Here is a 21,450-nt window from a genome sequence, read left to right as displayed (position 1 = left end):
CTAATTTCTTATTTTTTAAAACCTTAAAAAAAAAAAATTCGGCTCAGAATATCTTCTTTCTGGAGCGGACGAGTCTTCCAGAAGAAATTCCGATCGCACATTCCGAACGAGAACTAGAGACAGAGAGAGGAGACGGAAAGATGTCTTCGTTTCTGCGGACATTGCTGGACCCAAAGAAGAACTGGCTCGCAGCTCAGCACATGAAAAGCATCTCCAATCGCCTCCGGAGATACGGTCCGTCTCTTTTCCCAAACCCTAAATTTTCCAGTCCATTCCTCAATACGTATATGATTGAATTTTGTGTGATTTGAAATGATAAATAGGACTTCGGTACGACGATCTGTACGATCCGTACTACGATCTGGATGTGAAGGAGGCCCTGAATCGGCTGCCCAGGGAGATAGTGAACGCCCGCAATCAGCGACTCAAGCGCGCCATGGACCTCTCCATGAAGCACGAGTACCTCCCCGAGGGCCTTCAGGTTTTCTTTCACCATTGTTTTTTCTCTCCGTTATCTTTTTGTTTAATCTTTTAATTAGTTTTTTTTATTGGAACCGGATGTTAGTCCCGACTAATTCGTGCTGCACAGGCCAGGAGAAATCTTTTAATTAGTATTGCCGATCAAAAATAAGAATTTTTATTAGTTTTTTTTTTTTTTTTTTTTTTCTGTTTGGTGACCAAGGAACACGCGAGAAAATAAAATTGAAGCTGTCGTATTCCTTAGTTATTGCTCTGCTCCCCAATTTACTTTACTTTATGGGATCGGCTTTTAGAAATTTAATTCATGCTAGAGGCGCTCAAAACAAGCTTCGTAACATAAGAATTGGTTTTTTCCAGGAAAGATATAATTAATTTCTCGTGTTGGGACCGAGATGGTCAAACGCTTAATATAAGGCATACTAATCTTATTGCTGATTTTTACTTGTTACTTACTTGTTACTCACTACATGCAGTCATAATCATCTACGTAGTATTACTTTGGTGTGTTTCTGTTCTATGGAAACCTTTTTTTGTCGACTTCAATATATTCTTTCTATGATTTGTGAGCTGACTCACTAGATATGCTAGTGTAGTTTGCTGCATTATGGTTTTAATTTTTATTGGCCAATACAGCTCTTGATACATAACTTCAAGCTATAAGTTTTAACGTCCACCTTGGATTGGGTCACACAAGTATTGGTTATTGTATCCCCATACTTTTTTTTTTCACTTTTGAAAGGCAAAAAGGGATAAGCATCACGTGTCTTCTCCTGAAAATTTTCTGATGTGAATCTATTTGCAACATGTTAAGTATGAAGTAAATTCCCCTATGGCCCTTTCTGAGTTATTGTTTTATTTTTTAAAACTCTTTTACAGGCAGTGCAAACACCATTCAGGAGCTACCTTCAAGAAATGCTAGCCCTTGTAAGTGGTTTGAGATAACTCGCACGCACGCACACGAAACATTCTGTGCTTATCAAGGTCACCCTTTTTGGGTGGGATGACAGCATCCTTTTGTCTCTTTGATAAGTAACATCTGTAATATCCACATTGCATGATTCTTTACGTGATTCTTTCTGCATTACATAACAAGTGGAGTTGGGGATAGGTTTGAACCCTTAGCAAGCTAGAAAATAAGAAGACTAACTTTTCCATAAATGTTAGAACCAGGGAGTCAAGAATTCTGATGTGTATTATTACTCTTTTGTTCATTGGTTATGACTTATTTCCAAGTGTTAATTTAAGAGAGAAGCATGGTTGACTATCTATTCTGATGAGCTTAGCTAGTTTGACATTGTGTAGCTCTTATATTTAGTTTTTTATTGGCTTCATTTGGAATTATGGTCCCTTCGCAACTTTCAACCTGTAAGTTTGTCCTCTCTTCAATTTTCCCATATCATAAACCTCAATGGGACCACTCTTATTGGCTTTGGCATTGTTCCTTGACGCATCTATTCAAAGCACCTTGTATTTTCTTATGATTTATGTTTGTCCAGGTCTAGATAATGTGTTCTTTGTTTCAAATTTTCAATGGAAAAGAGAATCAGGTATTGGATTAAACATGTACTGGATGGGCATAACTTCTTTTGACAATTTGTTTCTTACCAATATATAGGTGTCAATTTTTCCTGTAAAAGTCATTGTCAACTTAAGTATCTTGCACTTGTAACATACCACTATAGGCAATGCTGGATCCCTATACAAAAAAATAATGTGTTCATTGGGGTTCACCTATGATGAAAGGAGGATGTGTTAGAACAAAAAAATGGTAGCATATGAGAAGAAATATGTGCCAGTATGCTTGTGATCAAGTATTATATCCTAAAACGGCTATCTTCAAACTTCAGATTGACGTTATTCAAATTTGAGGGCATGGTCCATGCTTACAAGCTTGTACTCAAAGATCCCAGGAAAGGGGAAAAAAAAAAATTAAAAAATAGTGCTCAAAGATGTTGATATAGAGGAGACTGTACCGGCAGCATGATACTGCACTCATTGTTTGCAGTGCGATTTCATCAAAGCATCAAACACACTGGAAAACCAACTTGGTTGAAAACACACACATTGTGGAAAATGTGGAATATTGAATGTCTGTTGGGTATCTTGAAATATGTTTAGTGCAGGCATTGTAGGGGCCTTATATCCTCCTTATTATATGCTATATTTGTATGTGTTGCCTGTAAGTTTGATTGAACGAATAATAAAAGAACACTTCTTCTTAATGAGAGTTTCTTACTCTATGAGACTATGAACAAAACAATGGAATGGTTTGGGTAGATGGTACCATACTCAATCAGAAAGTTTCAAGTCAAAGTGTTTAACCATTATGTCAAACAATTCTAAAAAGCAAAAATAGGTTCCAAATGTGTGATCAAATGGTTTGCCTATGTTTTGCAGGTTAAAAGGGAGAATGCAGAACGTGAGGCCCTGGGAGCTTTGCCTCTTTACCAGCGTACCATTCCCTAAGCATCCAAGTCTCTCACATCACTATGCTGGGGTGGAAGTCTGAATGATATTATGTTTGTACTTGTGGTAAATTTTTTTCATAGTAGAGAAGGGGAGATGCATTATGTCTCTTTCAGAATTTGATTGCCAAAGTTGTGGTATTTGGATGGTATCATTTGCTGGTTCTCATGTACCGGCGAACCTCTTTATTTCAAATAATCAAGTAAAACGCTACTTTTAACTTTTTTTTGTAATGTTTTGAAGACAATAAACTCGTTTCAAATGTAAACTGGGTGCCTTCATTTATCAAAAATAAAAATAAAAATGTAAACTGGGTGCCTCCTATTAGCATAGATGATAGCACTAAGCATGTTCTAGAAGAACCGTGGAGAAACATTTCTGTTATTCTCTCCAATTCTTATAACTGTCTTTTATTCCTTTTTAATTCTATATTCTCTTGTAAGGGCTGTGTATATAAACACGTGAAATGTAATAGAAAAGCACTGTGAAATTCAGCAAGTATGAAACTCTGATATGGTATCAAGAGCCTTTCGACCACTAGTCACTCTGTCCTCATGGCCCTTATTCCGATTCCTCCTCCCACCACTTCCCTTGCTTCGTCCTTTTCCAGTATTGTTTCCACAAAATTAACCACCGATAATTACCTTCCATGGAAGGTACAAATCACTGCCTATTTGAGAGGTCAAGACCTCTACAAGTATGTCGATGGTTCTTTTCCTTGCCCACCTCAGTTCTTGTCCACCGAAACCACTGATCCAGCCCTGAATCCCAATTTCTCCTCCTGGAAAAGAACGGATCAGCTCGTTCTTAGCATTCTATTCTCTTCCCTTTCTGAATCTGTTGTAGGACATGTCCTCTCGGCTTTCACGACTCGTGACCTATGGTCTTCTCTAGCCTTCATGTTTGCATCTCAGTGATCTCACTCCCGTGCAAAACAGTTTTAGGTGAAATTTCAGCTTGCCAATCTATCTCGTGGAGACAAAACGATTACCGAATACTTTGGCAAGGTTCGTGCTCTAGCTGATATTCTAGCAGCATCTGGTAATCCTTTACCTGATCAAGATTTTGTTACATATTTACTTACTGGCCTCGGCTCAGCTTATAAATCCTTTGTCACTTCTATTACGACACGGGTTGAGCCCATCTCTTCACATGACCTATATCAACTGCTGCTTGTCCATGAAAATCGTATTGCTCATACTTCACGAAATTTTTCTAATCATGTTGAGCCTTCCGTTCACTTCACGACCTCTGGAGGTCGTGATCAACGGGGCAGAAGCTTCACACGTGGAGGACGGCATGGCCGTAGTGGCAGAGGTCGCTCAACCCATTTTTCCCGTGGAGGTCGCAACACCCAGTTTCTATCACCACCTCAAACCCAGTCACCAAACTCGCCCTCCAGGCCTCACTATCAAGTTTGCCAAAGATTTGGACATGTTGCTTTGCAATGTTATCACCGTTTTGACCACTCTTACCAGTATGAAGCCCCACCTTCCCTTTCTGCAAATCTCACAACCTCAAACCCATATACCGACGCCAACTGGTATCCGGATTCAGGGGCAACTCACCACATCACAAATGACCTGAACAATCTCAACCTTTCCTCAGAACCCTACCATGGCAGTGATCAAATCCGAGTGGGTAATAGTTCGGCTCTACCTATCCAGAACATTGGTGACTCTTTTCTTTCTTCCCCTTCTTCTTCTTCATTTTTTAATCTTCGTAATTTACTCCATGTACCTTCCATCACCAAGAATCTCATTTCTGTTTGTAAATTCTGTACTGACAATGGTTGCTATTTTGAATTTCATGCATCCTATTTTGTTGTGAAGGACACGCTGACGGGAATGGAACTTCTCAGAGGCCCTACCCGTAACGGTCTCTATCAGTTTCCATCCACGTCGACATCACCTCCATCTCCTTCCACTCATGTCGGCGAACGTACCTCCATGGCTCAGTGGCACCATCGTTTGGGCCATCCTTCACTCACCATAGTATCTCGTGTTCTGCACAACAATCGTCTGCCAGTTCTCCCCATCGACAACAAATTCCAGTGCACTGCCTGTCCCCTAGCCACAAGTCATCAGCTGCCCTTTCATAATAATCGGGCCCAAGCTACTCAGCCCTTAGAGTTACTTTGTGCGGATCTATGGGGCCCGGCGCCTTATGATTCTACTCATGGTTTTAAATACTATTTGTCCTTTGTTGATCAATTCACCAAATACACTTGGTTTTTCCCTCTCAAATTAAAATCCGATGTCTACAATATTTTTCCTAAATTTTTGTCTTATCTTGAGCGCTTATTCAATAAAAAATTAACTGTCCTACAAACTGATGGTGGTGGTGAATTTAAACCACTCACCCCCTTTTGTCAAAAATTGGGTATCACTCATCGCTTCTCGTGTCCACATACCCATCAACAAAATGGGCTTGTTGAACGAAAGCATCGACATATCGTTGAGATTGGGCTTGCCCTTATTGCCCATGCTTCACTCCCTTTTTCCTTTTGGCCTGAAGCATTTGAGACATCAGTTTATTTAATTAATCTTCTTCCATCTCCAACACTGAAAAATAAATCTCCTCACGAACTTGTCTTTCACAAACCTCCAGACTATCATTTTTTAAAAGTTTTTGACTGTGAATGTTGGCCAAATTTACGCCCATACAACAACCATAAACTTCAATTTTGATCCACCTCTTGTCTTTTTCTCGGTTATAGCTCTTCTCATAAAGGTTACAAATGCTTAGATCTAACCACAAACAGACTTTATGTGTCTAGAGATGTGCTATTTCATGAACAATGTTTTCCTCTATCCAAATCGCAGCCCAAACCCATGCCCTCCTCACTTCCCATCCAACCCAACTCTGAGGTCCACTTACCCATCCTTCCTTCATCTGTTCTCGGCCCAGGCCCAGGCCCAGGCCCTGGCCCCCATTCACCTCCTTTCCCTTCTACACCCAACTCGTCTTCCTCCTCCCAATCCCCTGTATCTTCTCCTTCTGATTCATTCTCTTCAAACACCTTCTCTTCTCCTCCTATTCTCGTTCCACCCATATCTCCTATCATAACTAGAGCTCAAACCAACTCCTCCCGTCCCTTTGTTCGTACCGATGGCACGGTCCCCTACCCCACTCGGCAATGTCTCACGGTTACAACCACCATTCCCAAAACCCCTTCCAGCTTTACCGTTGCCTCCAAAATTCCCGAATGGCGTGCGACCATGAATGAAGAGTACAAAGCTCTCATCCAAAACCATACATGGACTTTAGTTCCACCTGATGCTGCCTCTAACATTCTGGGTTGCAGGTGGATCTACCAAACCAAATTTCTTGCAAATGGTACCATTGACCGCCGGAAAGCACGACTGGTCGCTAAGGGCTACCATCAACAGGCTGGAATCGACTACAACGACACCTTCAGTCCAGTCGTAAAAGCCCCCACCATCCGGTTGATCATCTCCATCGCAGTGTCTCGTGGGTGGCCCTTGCGACAAATCGACATTCAAAATGCCTTCCTTCACGGCTCTCTCTCTGACACCGTGTTCATGCAACAACCACAAGGCTTCATTGATCCGGTCCATCCCAACTATGTGTGCAAACTACAGAAAGCCATCTATGGGCTCAAATAGGCACCACGGGCGTGGTTTGCCCAACTCAGCTCGTGGCTTCTTGGGTATGGTTTCGTAGCCTCCAAAGCTGATCCATCTCTATTTATTTTGTCCAATGGTGCTATATGAATCTATCTACTTGTTTACGTTGATGATATTGTTATAACATCCTCCCTTACCTCTGCCATTGACACACTCATCTGTGACTTGAGTAAAGCTTTTCCAGTCAAAGACTTAGGACCTTTGTCTTATTTTCTTGGATTGGAAATAGACTATACACGGGATGGCCTTCTGCTCTCACAAAGAAAATACATCAAAGACCTCCTCACTCGCAGCAACATGTTGCATGCGAAACCGATGCCATCGCCCATGGCAGCCTCCCTCAAACTCTCTAAGTTTGACTCACCTAATTTTGAGGATGTAACACTTTTCAGAAGCATTGTAGGTGCACTTCAGTACCTTTCTCTCACAAGGCCCGATATATCATTCTCTGTAAACAAAGTGTGCCAATTCATGCACTCTCCCAAACTCCCACATTGGAGTGTTGTGAAAAGAATCTTACGATATCTTAAAGGCACAATCAACTATGGCCTTCACTTTTCATCTCAGTCTCCCTTTATTTTACAAGCATACTCTGATGCTGATTGGGCGAGATGTCCCGATGATCGCCGTTCAACTGGAGGTTTCTGCACTTTCCTTGGTACTCACTTGATTTCATGGAGCTCTAAGAAACAAAAAACAGTCGCCAGATCAAGCACAGAGGCAGAATACAAGTCGGTTGCCACCTCTGCAGCTGAACTTATTTGGCTCCAAAATGTGATCCGTGAGCTAGATCTTCCACTTTCTCAAGCTCCAATTTTATGGTGTGATAATATTGGCGCCACTTACTTGGCTGCCAATCCCATCTATCACTCCCGAACCAAACACTTGGATCTCGACATTCACTTTGTAAGAGATCGTGTTGCAGCCAAAACACTGGTTGTTTCCTTCATCAGCTCCAACGACCAGCTTGCAGATGCTCTTACAAAACCAATAGTTGCTGATAAATTTCTTCAATTTCGAACGAGTCTCAATGTTGTTGATACTCCCTTGGACTCGAGGGGGCGTATCATCTATGCTAATACCTCTGATGAATTAAACGATGCCGATCCTGAAAATTAAGGATTCGAATTTAGGTGTTTATTGTCGGCAGTCATGTTTATTATATGTTGGAAAGATTCTTCACCGTCCATTGGTAATTTGGTATGGTCTTGAAGAGTTTTTAGCTGTGATCTTGTTCTTCTATGCTAGATCTATCAATGATTGTACTTGTCTGGGTTGTTTTCCTCTCGTTCCTTTTTTATTTACTTATTTATTAATATTTACTCTATATGTATTATGGAGATACACATAAGCGATGAAGTAGAAAATAAAGCCCGACTTCTTGAAGGGTGCGTGCGATGTCCCAGTTGTGTCAGATTTTTCCGCCAGACATTTTATTTATTGTGGAGTATCATTTACTTCAACGTTCAAGATTCGATACCATATGGGCGCAAATAATTTTTTGGGGTTATACCATTTGGTGAAAGGGAAATGATATTTGTAATTGTAATTATATAAATGTTGTGAAGTTTTTTTGAAAAAAGTGAATTAATATGAGATTTATATAAAAAATAAATAAATTTTTTAATCATAAATTCTTTTTTTTCAGGATTGTACGTAATATTAAGAATAGATACAAAGAAACCTGTCTTGGAAGGAAAGGTTCTCTGACATTAAAAAAAATAATAATTATTGTAAAAGATTGATAGTCCGAGAAGCTTGTGTCGTTTTTTTATGCAAGGATCGATGATTGCAGAGATATTGCACAGATAAGCTTGTGTCGTTTTTTAATGCAAGGATCCATGGGCAGCTAAAGTGTTTAAATTTCTCTCTCTTGGTACAATCTGCAAAATATCGGAAACATTGAATCTCTCTTTTACTCTGCTTCACGCTCTGATCTCTAAACTCTCTCTGTCGCTCGCTCGGGCGGAGCTCGGTCGTTGAGCTCGAGCCATAGGGCCACCTTAATTATTATCTCTCTTTATTAATGGTAAATGATTCGGTGACAATCTGAGTCTGTGTGTGTGTGTGTGAAGTAGACAACTCGTTAATATAGTTTGGATCAGCTTGAGGTTGCTTTCAGACAGGGCCTGATTTCTGGAAAAATTTGAATGCTTGCCAGTAATACACAGCAGTTTGTGAATTATAGCATGCATGCATGCATCTTTCACGTACAGTAAGGTGCAATTATTCGAAGTTCTTATCCACCAAACAAATTCATGTCCACAAGTTTCGATCTCCCTCAATCAATCATTCAATGCTATATATGTTTCTCATCAATACATGCATGCGTGCATCTGCCAGTGGCTTTGATTGTCCATTTAGTACGAGCACCAAACTTTTAAATGCTGGAGACATGGTTGTTTTATTTCCGATCTCTATTAAGAATAGTAAAGAATGGACGAGAGTACTACTGCTCCATGAACGATTGCAATATGGGTTGTGGTAGTGTCTGAAACAACGGTGACCTAAGGACTAGTGCCGACGAATTGACTAGATTGGCAATCAGTACAGAAATAATAATGTTAGGAATAAACTTTAAATAGACAAGTTTCGCACAAGTTTTTTATTAAAAGGTAGGCTACACTAAAAAGAATATATTTTATATATACATATTTTATAAATAAATTACGCATGATTTCTCTATTTAAGACCTGTACAAATGATTTCTCTTGCGATAATGATCTCTGTATGGAAAATACTAATAACAATAACCCAATAGGTAGATCGGAAAAGCAAATCGTGTAAATGTTAAAAGAGCTAATTGTTTCCAAAGTTTTTACTCAGATTCTTCCAAGTATCTTGACGGTACTTCGTCTTAATATATATACATGTTCTCTTCTTCTTCTTCTTCTTCTTAAGGGCATACGTACGTACTCCATAATATTGGAGGACGTCCTAAAGCACCAAGAAGGATACAATGATCTTGAGATAACTTGCCTTTTTTTTTTTTAATTTTTTTATGGGTATGACCAGAAATTGGCGCAGAGTGTGATTTCAGCCCTAGCTGGTACTATCTCTTATCATACTTCTGTAGAGTAGTTCAGGATTGGGATGCATATGCCTCGTGGAATTTTATCTACCCTTGGACATTCCATGTGATAACCAGTCCCACATTTTAATGAAGGAGTATTGTAGCAATTATAAGCCATCCTCCTTTTTGTCTCTTGGGGTACTATTCTATTGCTAAAAAGTAAAGACCAGACCCCCATCTCTTTGTCTTGGCCAGGAGAAAGCTGACTGGCCAAGACAAAGTGGAGAGAGAGAGAGAGAGAGAGAGAGAGAGAGAGAGAGAGAGAGAGAGAGAGAGAGAGAGAGATGGATTAGTATGAAGTTCTGATGAGTTTCCAGAGTTGATTGACCATATATATCTTCTGCTACATGCAAGACAAGCCAAAAAGAACTAGGGAACTCGAGGACAATGTAGGCAGCAATATCCCCTTGCTTGGGGGATTCACTACTACTCGAACTGGTAGATGATCAGATAGTAAAATTTTTATATTAATGAAGCCAATTTTCCACCTTAATTACAATAAGGAAACACTCATAAAAAAGGCTCGAATTTTGGAACTTAGTTCAGCTTGATCTCCAAGTATCTTTCACATCATGCTTTGTATATATATATATTATGGTATCTGTCACCTGTTGTATGGTGCATGCATAACTCACGAACGGCCAGCTTAAAATTGACTGCATGCACTTGATTCGCCATGCTGCACGTCTTCTGCAGCTAGCCGATAACTTGGTACTGCTATGGATCATATATATATATATATATATAATGGAATTAAGGACCAAAGACAAATTATACCATTTTGGTTGAAACTCAAAATTAATATTATGGGTAATTTTTCTTTATTTTTGATATGGTTCAATTTTCGAATATAATAGCTCTCAAGTGGCATGCAATGCTGTCAGTTGTTAGGATGTCCTTTTTTGAATGATTGAGAGATCAATTGGATTGCATCAATGCTAGTTGAAAGCAAACATCTCAATCTGCACTCTGATTGAATTATTTCACACGTGGAGTTGCTCTATGGAATTAAATGAGGATATGGACAGTATATCGATCGATTTCTTGTCAGTGACCTTTGTCCTTGTATCCATGCATGGAGTCCCCCTGAAGTGGGATAAGTTTAGGAGATTGTAAGAGCTTCATGATCAGTACTCTTTGAATATTATGGCAGCCCTCGTGAATTCATTTGGCAACCAACACGAGTGCGAGAAAATATCAAAGACAGTTAGGAACATGAAATATAATTGATCAAACCTTCATTTCTTGTTGTGTTTGTTAAGTACGCAAGCGTAACGTAATTATTTTGAAAAATAACGAGATCGAGTCACATATTTATTTATTTTTTTAAAAATAGTTACGCACTAATTATATACTCACACTTTAACTATTATTTCTTTTTAAAAAAATAGATAAATATGAAATTTATATAAAAAAAATTACTTTTAATAGTAAATTTTAATTTTTGTTTAAAGAGAGTACGGCAAAACTTATACTATAAAAGAAAATGTATCTATCTTTACTAAACAACTAAAATCTCTTCAAATGCAAGGTTATCGTTGCATCAGTACTGAACTTGACCTAACGAAAGGGATTGATCATGGATTGACTAATGAGTACTAATGCATGTTATTACGTCGAGAGTCGAGACAACTCCATTTAATTAATGCGAGCAAATGGACTGTCCGGCCGCCGTATTACATTTTCCCATTTAAGCACATGATTAGTTGGCTCGTCTCTTTCCATCCACCAAACCCATAAGGTAAAGAGAAAGTACTCGTTGGCTTGTAGCCTCAACCCTATTATCGCTCGACGACGCCGCTTCTCAATGTTAATCATATTTCACAATTAAATACTTTTTTTAACTTGTATTATTTCATTAATCTTGATATTAATATTCTTTTAAAAAAAAAATTTGTAACTTCTTATAAATATTATATGAAGACATTTTGTGATAATTATTATGTACTATCAAATTATATAAAGATATTGGAGTGCTTTCATTTTATTATAAAATATCATAATATTAAAATTATTTGTATAAATATTAATTTTTGATATATAAGATCTTATGATATGACGAGATTTTTACACGTTTGTAATCAAAAACTTTCTAATTCAAGATCAAAAGGTCATATATGTCTGTGTAGTGATTTCAAAAACTTTATTTTAGAAAGAAAAGTGCTATAGTTACAAAAATATTTTATAGAATTTAACTCATAAACGTATAATATGACTTTCATATGATATGTTATACATACTTTTTAATAAAAAATAATTTTATAATTTAACGTATCATATCAAATTATATTAATTTTTAAATTTATTTTTATAAAATCTCTTAAAATCACTTCTATTTAAAAAATATATAATTGGTTACCACTCCATGTAATTAGGCCTCTCGCTGAAGCTCGAGTGTTTAGGAGTGACAATATGTCATACGACCCATTAACCCAACACGAACACGACACGATAATAGCTGGTTAGGGTTTAGCCTTAATGGATTCGGGTCAAAACGGGTTGACCCGTTAAGACACGATTGCTTAACGGGTTGATAACGTGTTAACCCGTTTTGACCCGTTATGACACGTTAAGAAAGTTAAAGTTACAATTATACCCTTATATCTAAAAATAAAATTGTTAGAATTTCAATTTTGATATTTTTATTATTTGGATTGTAGTTTTGGACTTATAATTAGTTTTATAATTTTTATAGATATTGTAATTTTAACATTTATATAAAATTATGCTAAATTTAATCAGGTTAAAAAGGTTAATTTCAGGCCTATTCAACCCATTTACATAAATAGTTTAAAATGAGTTGTATTGTGTCGTATTAACCTATTTCGTAATATTTTCTTAATTTATTTGTTTACTTATAAAAAAAACATATTTCATAATATTTATTAATGGGTCAAAACGGGTTGACACGACACGACCCGTTATGTTAATGAGTCGTGTTAGGGTTTGAGATTTTGACACGATAAGCTTAATGGGTCGGGTTAAGGTTGACCTATATGACCTGTTAACACGATTTGATACGATATGAACATGATCTGTTAACACGATTTGACACCCCTACGGGTGTCCACGTGAATAGGGACGAAGGAGATATAACAAGGCTTTAAAGGCCGACATGCATCTGATCTTATGGTTGAAAGCCCAGAGCCAGACGTATTGGACCTTAGATTTTCAGTATCGCCCCATTGTACCAGATTCACTTTCTGGGCCCTCTGGGTCCACCATCCTCAATCATTGGCCCACGTTTTCCGTGGTATGTTTCTTGGAGCTTGCAGTAGTTCGTACGTTTATTGGGCGCCTTAAGCCTCAGCCCTACGCCCCTTTAACCATATTCGAACCAATATTGTCTTAAATATTTGCCAAGTTCCACAATTCCAATATCATAGAGTAATGATAAGTATAGTCTTAAAGTGTATAAGTATTATATAATTATTTTGAAAAAGAATAAGATTTATTATTAAAAAATTAATTTTTTTTTTTTTCATATAAGTTTCATATTTACTCATTTTTTTCAAAATAATTATCTGATATTTATATACTCGACGACTGTAAAAATTATTTTTTTATTTAGTAAGAGTGAATCGTATACTTCTTCGAAATGTGACAAATGGTTTCCTTCGCATCGCAAAGATGAGTATCTAACACTGGCCTTTTGAGGAGGTCTTAATTAAATTTGAACGACAATTATTTAATGAACAAGATGCCCTTTAAAAACCTCGGAGCAAAAGTAATGTCGTGCTTTTGTCTTCGAGTTTGGCTTGCATCGTGTTAAAATGTTACTAAATACATCGTACTTGAAAAATAAATAAATAAGATTTTTTTAAGTGAAAATAAATAAATAAATTGACTTTTTAATCAATCTTTCAATCTTATCTATTCAATTTTTGACATAGTATATCCAATAAATGTGTAACATGGCATGAGTCGAATTGTTTTTAATCCATTATAATAAGATATTATATTTATAGTTTTAAAATATAGAAGTTTCGTACACATATTTTTAAAAAATTAGTTTTAAGAATAATGCAACATATAACATGGAATGAGTAAGTGTTATGTAATCGCTTTAAAAAATAATGAAATTAATTATTAAAAAATTAATTTATTTTCATATAAATTTTATATTTATATTTTTTGTTTCAAAATAATTTCAAACATTTATACTCTCACAATTATTATTTATCCGGAATATATAGTACCATGGGTCCGATATCGATCTAAAGAATAGGGCTAATTCATCATTCTATACTAGGCTCGAGTAATGGCAATCTTGAGATTTTATTATAAACCGAGAGTTATTTCGTAGCATGTCATGCATATAAGGAATAGCCATGCTCGCCCCTTTCAGCTCAGTGCTTTTCTACCCCCATCGATCTCAATCCGTGTCTCCAAAATTTGCAGAGAGCTTTCACCATGGGAAGGATCGCCTTTTTGTCGGTGCTACTGCTATCGTGTGCCACTAGCAACAACGCATTTCCCTTCACCGACGGTGAGTCTTTTATGCATACATTTACGTAGTACCCAACGTATCCAAATACGTATTGATTTTCATTTTTTCAAAAGTGTTAAATCCTTGAAAAGAAGCTGTATTTACAGAGCATGATACTCTTCTAAGGAGTTGATTTATTGAAATTTGAGATTTGGGACTAGTTCTTTATTCCTTCTGCTCCGGAGTAGTGGGTCTCATACTGTGATCAGATCGATATTGTTTGGGTTAGTTTCATACTTTGCGTAGTTCATTTCTAAGCTGCAATCAAGGACTGGTAGATCAGATGGCTATCACTTCGAGTTTCGAAATTTTAATTTAGCAGGGTCATGTTCTACTTGCCGGGTGATTGAAACCTGAAGTTTGAAGTGAGCGCCGAAAGAGTTTCAGGCCGATTTGTTTGCTTTTGGCTAGCTAGCTAGCTCGGAGTGCCTGACATTCGGAGGAATTAATATGTTTCTGATCTTTGTCAGGGTTTTGTTGATAGGGTCAGAGGTTTTGTCTCCGCCAGAGCTTTTGTGTCCCCGATAATAACATGCTTCTGCATTATTTTCTTTTGCACATTGCTTTGAGTTGACAGCATATTTTTTTTTTGAAAAATTATTATTATTTTTACAGACTTTTTTCTATACTTCAATAATATAATTAATTGTGTATTAAAAAAAAATTAATCCAATCAATCATATTAATAGAATATATAAAGAGTAGTAAAAATGACTTTATGTATTATTATTATTTTTTTTTTCTGAATTTCTGACATCTAAGAAAGCTAGCCTTCATTAATGACTAATGAGGCTTTTTGTCAGTCGCCCCACTTGCATTGGCAGTAATGAGTTTGGAAGGTTGCGATTGCCCCATGTGGGATCACTGTTTCAGGCTGGACAGAAAATACTGCACATGACGCTGTATTGGTTTGTGCGCAAATTAGAATGCTAGGAATCCGCTGGAGATCTGTTCATTTTAACCGTTCTAATTTTTTATTTTATTTTATTTATTAGTTTTTAACTGATTAAAAAAATCTTATTTAATAATATTGTGATTTTTTAAAAAAATATATAAATAATTTTAAAAAGAACAAAATTCACAATATTATTAAATAACATTTTCTTAATTACTATATTAAAAAAAAACGAACAAAGAAAAAAAAAATTGAAACGGCAAAAATGAACGGAATCTTAAGCGGATCCCTATCATTTTCTTTATGGAAGATGCTAAGTGATTTATTCGAAAAAAATATATATTTTATTTTTACTGAATGATTAAATAAATATGTAATTTTTTTTATTTTGAAAAAATATCTAAATAATTTTAAAAAAAATTTAAAATTTTCAGTAAAAATTGTCTGGAAAAGTGATATGTGGATGTAGCAACGTCCTTGTATTAAGAATAATCATAGTTTTATCACTCTTTTATTAATTTTTTTTAAACTTTTTTAGTTAATGATTAAGTAAGTGGCTATCATTAAAATTATATATTTTAAAAAAAATTTTAATGACTAAGGATATTAAAAAAATATTTAAAAAAAAAAATACACTATAAATAATAAAATAATAATAAAAAAATGACAAATGAATCATTATCCTTATATTAATATCCACGAAATTTATTACAACAATAAAATAAGAATAAAAGGGAAACAACTCAGTTTTGTCGTCATTCCTAAAATTTACTGCCAGGTATGTAAACATTAACGTTTGTATGTAATACGTTCGACTCCAAGCTTGTGCCATCACTTGCCTTTGACTTTAGCTAGATATATTTTTGTATAAATTCTTTTTCGTCGTAATGGTTTATTTTATCTAATGATTTCACTTCACACTTGTAAATGCAGGATTATTACCAAATGGCAACTTCGAGCTCGGCCCGAGGCCAGCCGACATGAAGGGTACTGTAGTGGTGGGGCGCTACGCCATACCGAAATGGGAGATTTCAGGGTTTGTGGAGTACATAAAATCGGGACAAAAGCAAGGGGATATGTTGCTGGTGGTGCCGGAGGGAGCCTTTGCTGTTAGGCTTGGGAACGAGGCGTCAATCAAGCAAAGCATGAAAGTGGTTAAGGGTTTATACTATTCGCTTACGTTCAGTGCAGCCCGCACCTGCGCTCAGGAGGAGCGGTTGAACGTGTCCGTAGCGCCCGACTGGGGCGTGCTGCCGATGCAAACTCTGTATAGCAGTAATGGGTGGGACTCGTATGCGTGGGCATTCCAAGCCGAGCGTGACGTCGCGGAGATTCTCATTCATAATCCGGGAAGGGAAGAGGATCCGGCATGTGGTCCTCTTATTGATTCCATTGCCATTAGAGCTTTATATCCTCCTAGACTCACCAACAGTAAGTGCTTAATTTTGAACATTGACAATATTGACATGATCAATGATTTTGTGCAAACACACACACACATTATCAGGCCACGAGCACATTCAATTTCCTGGAACTTAGCCTATATTTCTCTTAATTGTAAGTGCTTTTATCAGAAAATTGTAAAAAATCAATAACATGACATGAGTCAATTTTCCATGGGATTTAGCTTATTTAATTACGTGCTTCTATTTTGGGCAAGATGGCCATGGAGTTAGGCACCCTATAGCAGGGATAGGACCTACTTTTTGTTTTCTGTCGTCCACATCCTACCTCTTGAGTTAAAACTGTCGTAGATAGCAGCAAGAAACACTCAGTTAATAAGAGCCTGCAAATCTACCAAACATTTACGCCTCTGTTCTCTGCAGGGATAGACACTCATAATATACACCATACTGAATCTCTAGCATGTTTACTGGATGCCTTTTACTTCCCTCTCATATGGGTTTTCTTCAGAAGCATGCTAAATTCTGAATACCTGACTTGTTTTAACATTAATGTAACTGTGCAGAAAACATACTGAAGAACCCGGATTTCGAAGAAGGACCATATGTTTTCCCCAACACGTCTTGGGGAGTCCTAATCCCACCAAACATCGAGGACGACCATTCTCCACTGCCAGGTTGGATGGTGGAGTCTCTCAAAGCAGTCAAGTACATAGACTCGGTCCATTTCTCGGTGCCACAAGGAAAACGAGCAGTAGAACTTGTGGCCGGAAAAGAAAGTGCTATTGCCCAAGTAGTCAGGACTATTCCTGGAAAGACATACATCCTCTCTTTTGCGGTGGGAGATGCCAGCAATTCCTGTGAAGGGTCTATGATCGTTGAGGCATTTGCAGGCAAGGACACTGTAAAAGTGCCTTATGAATCTAAGGGTAAAGGCGGATATAAGCGTGCTGTGCTCAAGTTTGTGGCTGTGACTCCACGAACACGTATAATGTTCCTCAGCACATTTTACACCATGAGAAGCGATGACTTTTCTTCACTTTGTGGCCCTGTTGTCGATGATTTGAAGCTTCTCAGTGTGCGTAACCCACGGCGGATGTGAGGCAGCAGCTTGCATGCACATGGATGGGGTGGTATATTTGGATCTTAATTTGGTCAAACTACTGAGTAATTTTGTTTGTAAACAAGGAAGCATTAATGGGTTATAGTATGGGTTTAGAGTACAATGCGAAATTGAAAAAAAAAATATATACACTGAATTATGTAAGGATCGATATATTAATATAATGTATTAGTTTTATTATATATATTGGGATCGAGCCATGCATGTACTAGCAAAATAAATGGAAAAAGTGGATATTTTTTACATATTAATTACTCGAGTACATAAAAAAAAATGACTGGGGTCTTCCTCCTCGATTTTACTAATCCAGGCCTCGTAACAAAAAATAGTTCAATATTTTTAAAGAACTTTGTTATTTTATTCTCATTTTAGTGTAGAACATATTATTTATATTATTTAATCGATATGATTCGATTATTAGATTTAAAATGTAAAATTTTATTTTTTTAATTAAATTATATCATGTAAATATTTTATTAAAGTGTCGGTTTAAATAATAAGTTAAGATAAAAGTTAAATAAAATATTAATAAAATATTTTTTTAATATTATTAGTATTTTAATATTTAAAAGATTAAATTATTTATTATATTTTATATAAAAATTTGATAGAATTATAATAATAATATGATATGAGATAAAATATTTTTTTATATGAGATAAAATATTTTTTTATATGCGAACAGGTCTTATTTAACTTTGAGAGCCTATGTTAGCCGAATGGACCCATACTTGGACCTTGATCCTCAAGCCCAGGACCAATCTTACAGCCCATAGGATTGGACTAACGGGTCGGGAAAAACTTTATATACGAGATCCAAATATCGGATCGGTCGGCCCCACGCGAACATGATATTGATCACTCCAAGTCTCCAAGACTCAAATCGGACGGCCCAGAGAACTGCGTCAACCTGAAGCTACCGGGCAAGTACACGCCAGCTCCTCTTGTACATATAAAATGAAAATGATTTGTGCCACAGAGAGGGCCACTACTCGCAGGGGAAAGAGCGAAAAAAATGGTATAGCTCTGCTTTCGTAATTTCTCGAAAAATATCTCTGTTCTTTTCTTTTCTTTTCGTCTTCGTTTCATGTTGCAATTTGTTTGCCGTTTTGATTCCGAGTTTTTTGGGGTATTTGATCTTTTGCTTTTGCGTTTCAGGCTTTGCCAAACCAACAGACCGTCGATTATCCGAATTTCAAGCTTGTAATTGTTGGCGATGGTGGAACCGGTAAATTTCCTTTAGTAAAGTATTCTTTCCTTCAAGATCTGACTGGTTGCTGGGGAAATTTAGGATTTCGAGATAAGGGAAAAAAAAATAAAAAATTTACTTGCACTAAGCTGTGCATGTTTTGCTAATATAGTCTCTTTTATCAATGGTTTTATTCCCTTTCTTTTCCACTTTCAATATATAATTCTCAGTTGAAAACACTCTAAAGAACAGATCTTTATGGAAGAACAAAAATTAAAAAGCAACCTTGCCAATTTTTTGTCGTACATAATAACTCATAGTTCTTTAGGTTTAAATTTTATTCTTTGTCATTTCCATCTCGTGCAGTTGGGTTTGTATGTGATAAATCAGTTACCTTCGATTTTGTTGTTGTTTTGGAACTCGTCTTGGATTGTTGACGATTTTACTTATTTAATTTCGAGTGTTTGAACAATGCAGGAAAAACAACGTTTGTGAAAAGACATCTTACTGGGGAGTTTGAGAAGAAATACGAACGTAAGTCTGATTTCGTCTTTTGGGCTCTTTCCTTGATGGTAAGGAAAGATTAAAACCTTGCTTTGAGTACAATGTCAAAGTCTTGCTTTCTCCAAGACGCAAAGCATCGCTTTCATGGATAAAACTGCTTGAACTTCTTTGTTTTTGTGGGACTGATCTTTCAACTTGTGTACAGCAACCATTGGTGTGGAAGTCCATCCATTGGACTTTTTCACCAACTGCGGGAAAATCCGTTTCTACTGCTGGGACACGGCTGGGCAAGAGAAGTTTGGCGGTCTTAGAGATGGTTACTAGTGAGTATCCTTCATAATAAATTTTGGGCAATATTATTTTTTCTTAAAAGTGTGGCGGGCATAATCAGTGTACCATTGCCCTCTTTAAGCCATCCTTTTTAATGATTGTATTTCAATGCTTGTAAGCAATAACTATTACTTCTGTTTCATGTATAATAGTTTGGAACATACTTTTCACAAAAGCATGTTTGTCTTGCAGCATTCATGGACAGTGTGCAATTATCATGTTTGATGTTACTGCCCGCCTGACATACAAGAACGTTCCAACATGGCACCGCGATCTTTGCAGGTCTGTTCTGAAACCATGACTGGTCACTTGTTAGGTTTGAATGTCTTGTTAAGGCATCATCGGGATTCAGCACCACTTCATATGGTATTGTTTTTCAGAGTGTGTGAAAACATCCCAATTGTTCTTTGCGGAAACAAGGTTGATGTGAAGAACAGGCAGGTGAAGGCAAAGCAGGTTACATTTCACCGAAAGAAGAATTTGCAGTATTACGAGATATCAGCCAAGAGCAATTATAACTTTGAGAAGCCTTTCTTATACCTTGCTAGGAAACTTGCAGGGTAAAGACTTATTTCTTGATAAGTGATAGAGAAAATATTCCCCTTTGCTTTCAATCCTGCTGATAATTCTGCAGAACGTTTAAGGATTATGATGAAATATGCTTCTTGTTTAGGGATCCTAATCTGCATTTTGTTGAATCTCCTGCCTTGGCTCCCCCAGAAGTGCAAATTGACTTGACTGCACAGCAAAGGTAAACACTCTTTTACTTGGCAAATTTCATGTAGGCCAATGACCTTGTTTAGTTATGAATTACTCATCAAGCATGATAACGTAGTTCTTCCTTTCTGCTTCTCTCGCATCAGTTTGGATCTTAACCCTTGTATTTTCTAATTGTTGGTGATTTCCACAGGCACGAGGATGAGCTTGCTGCTGCCGCTAGTCAGCCCCTTCCTGATGACGATGATGATGCATTCGAGTAAATGGGGGGGTTCATGTTTTTGGGAGAGTTTATTACCAATATATGCGAGTACTATATTTTCTCTGTAAATTGCTGGCATTTGTATGTTGACATACATACATATATTTTTGGATGTTGCATCATTTTGAGGATGTGGGGCTGTACCCATTTTTCATTTTCTTTTGTTGCTTCTTCTTTTTCATTTGTATGTTTCTTCTTTTCCTGTCTTTGGGCACGACCTCTTATGTCTCCATACCAATTCCATACTTTTCAGTTTTGCCTGGTTTAACAATGCTTCAGACTCTGATTTTGGTAAGTCGGAACACCGTGTCTGGGGTTTGTAAAACCGCATATGCATATGTTAGAACACTCGAAATTCTGCTGGAATTGTTCATGTTAGAACAGGAAGCCGGGTAGTGAAAATTATATACAATATTTATGTCGAGTAGCATATTCTACGAAATTTTAAGAATTTCAATCGGTTAAACATATTAATGTAAGAGGTAACAAGCTGAAAACCAATAATTGAATAAAAAAATTTATTTATCATCTATTTTTTTATTATCTTCTTATCGTTTCAAAAATATAATATTAAATGATAGATTTACAAGTAAAATATATAATAAATAGTCTTCAATCTTTTAATGTCATATTATGGAATAACAAGAAATAATGAATAACATTACCCTAATTGAATTAGTCTAAAAGCGATGGGATCAGATGTGGGGTAAGAAAGGTGTGGAGGGCTCATTATCGTTAAAATAGATAAATTCAATCATTGTTCATTGTAAGTATTAACCCATTTCAAGTACAATAATGCTGTTGATAAGCTCGTAGATGCGTAAAAAACTAATCAATTAGCACGTCCAGTTAGAACATCAATAGTCATT

The 21,450-nt window shown here is 36.7% G+C and overlaps 3 protein-coding genes across 3 annotated transcripts; all 3 read left to right on the top strand.

The window, feature by feature from the left end:
- Nucleotides 1–38: 38 nt before the first annotated feature.
- On the top strand, nt 39–3,256 carry LOC122319160 (cytochrome b-c1 complex subunit 7-2, mitochondrial). Its single transcript, XM_043137102.1, has 4 exons — nt 39–234; nt 324–481; nt 1,357–1,404; nt 2,878–3,256. Exons 1-4 carry the CDS (start codon nt 141–143, stop codon nt 2,944–2,946), a joined length of 369 nt encoding a protein of 122 aa, XP_042993036.1. The 5' UTR covers nt 39–140; the 3' UTR covers nt 2,947–3,256.
- Nucleotides 3,257–14,001: 10,745 nt separating this feature from the next.
- LOC122274334 lies at nt 14,002–17,761 on the top strand. The gene is made up of 3 exons (XM_043083381.1): nt 14,002–14,158; nt 15,987–16,484; nt 17,023–17,761. Exons 1-3 carry the CDS (start codon nt 14,083–14,085, stop codon nt 17,556–17,558), a joined length of 1,110 nt encoding a protein of 369 aa, XP_042939315.1. The 5' UTR covers nt 14,002–14,082; the 3' UTR covers nt 17,559–17,761.
- A 751-nt stretch (nt 17,762–18,512) lies between these two features.
- Nucleotides 18,513–20,735, top strand: LOC122318684 (GTP-binding nuclear protein Ran1B). Its single transcript, XM_043136249.1, has 8 exons — nt 18,513–18,597; nt 18,738–18,807; nt 19,246–19,302; nt 19,478–19,595; nt 19,795–19,884; nt 19,983–20,162; nt 20,276–20,353; nt 20,513–20,735. Exons 1-8 carry the CDS (start codon nt 18,595–18,597, stop codon nt 20,580–20,582), a joined length of 666 nt encoding a protein of 221 aa, XP_042992183.1. The 5' UTR covers nt 18,513–18,594; the 3' UTR covers nt 20,583–20,735.
- The last annotated feature ends 715 nt before the right edge of the window (nt 20,736–21,450 follow it).

The sequence above is a fragment of the Carya illinoinensis genome, chromosome 8 (assembly GCF_018687715.1).
Source record: "Carya illinoinensis cultivar Pawnee chromosome 8, C.illinoinensisPawnee_v1, whole genome shotgun sequence".
Lineage (NCBI taxonomy): Eukaryota > Viridiplantae > Streptophyta > Magnoliopsida > Fagales > Juglandaceae > Carya > Carya illinoinensis.
Note: the sequence above shows the minus strand (reverse complement) of the source record. Positions and strands in the feature narration are given on the sequence as shown.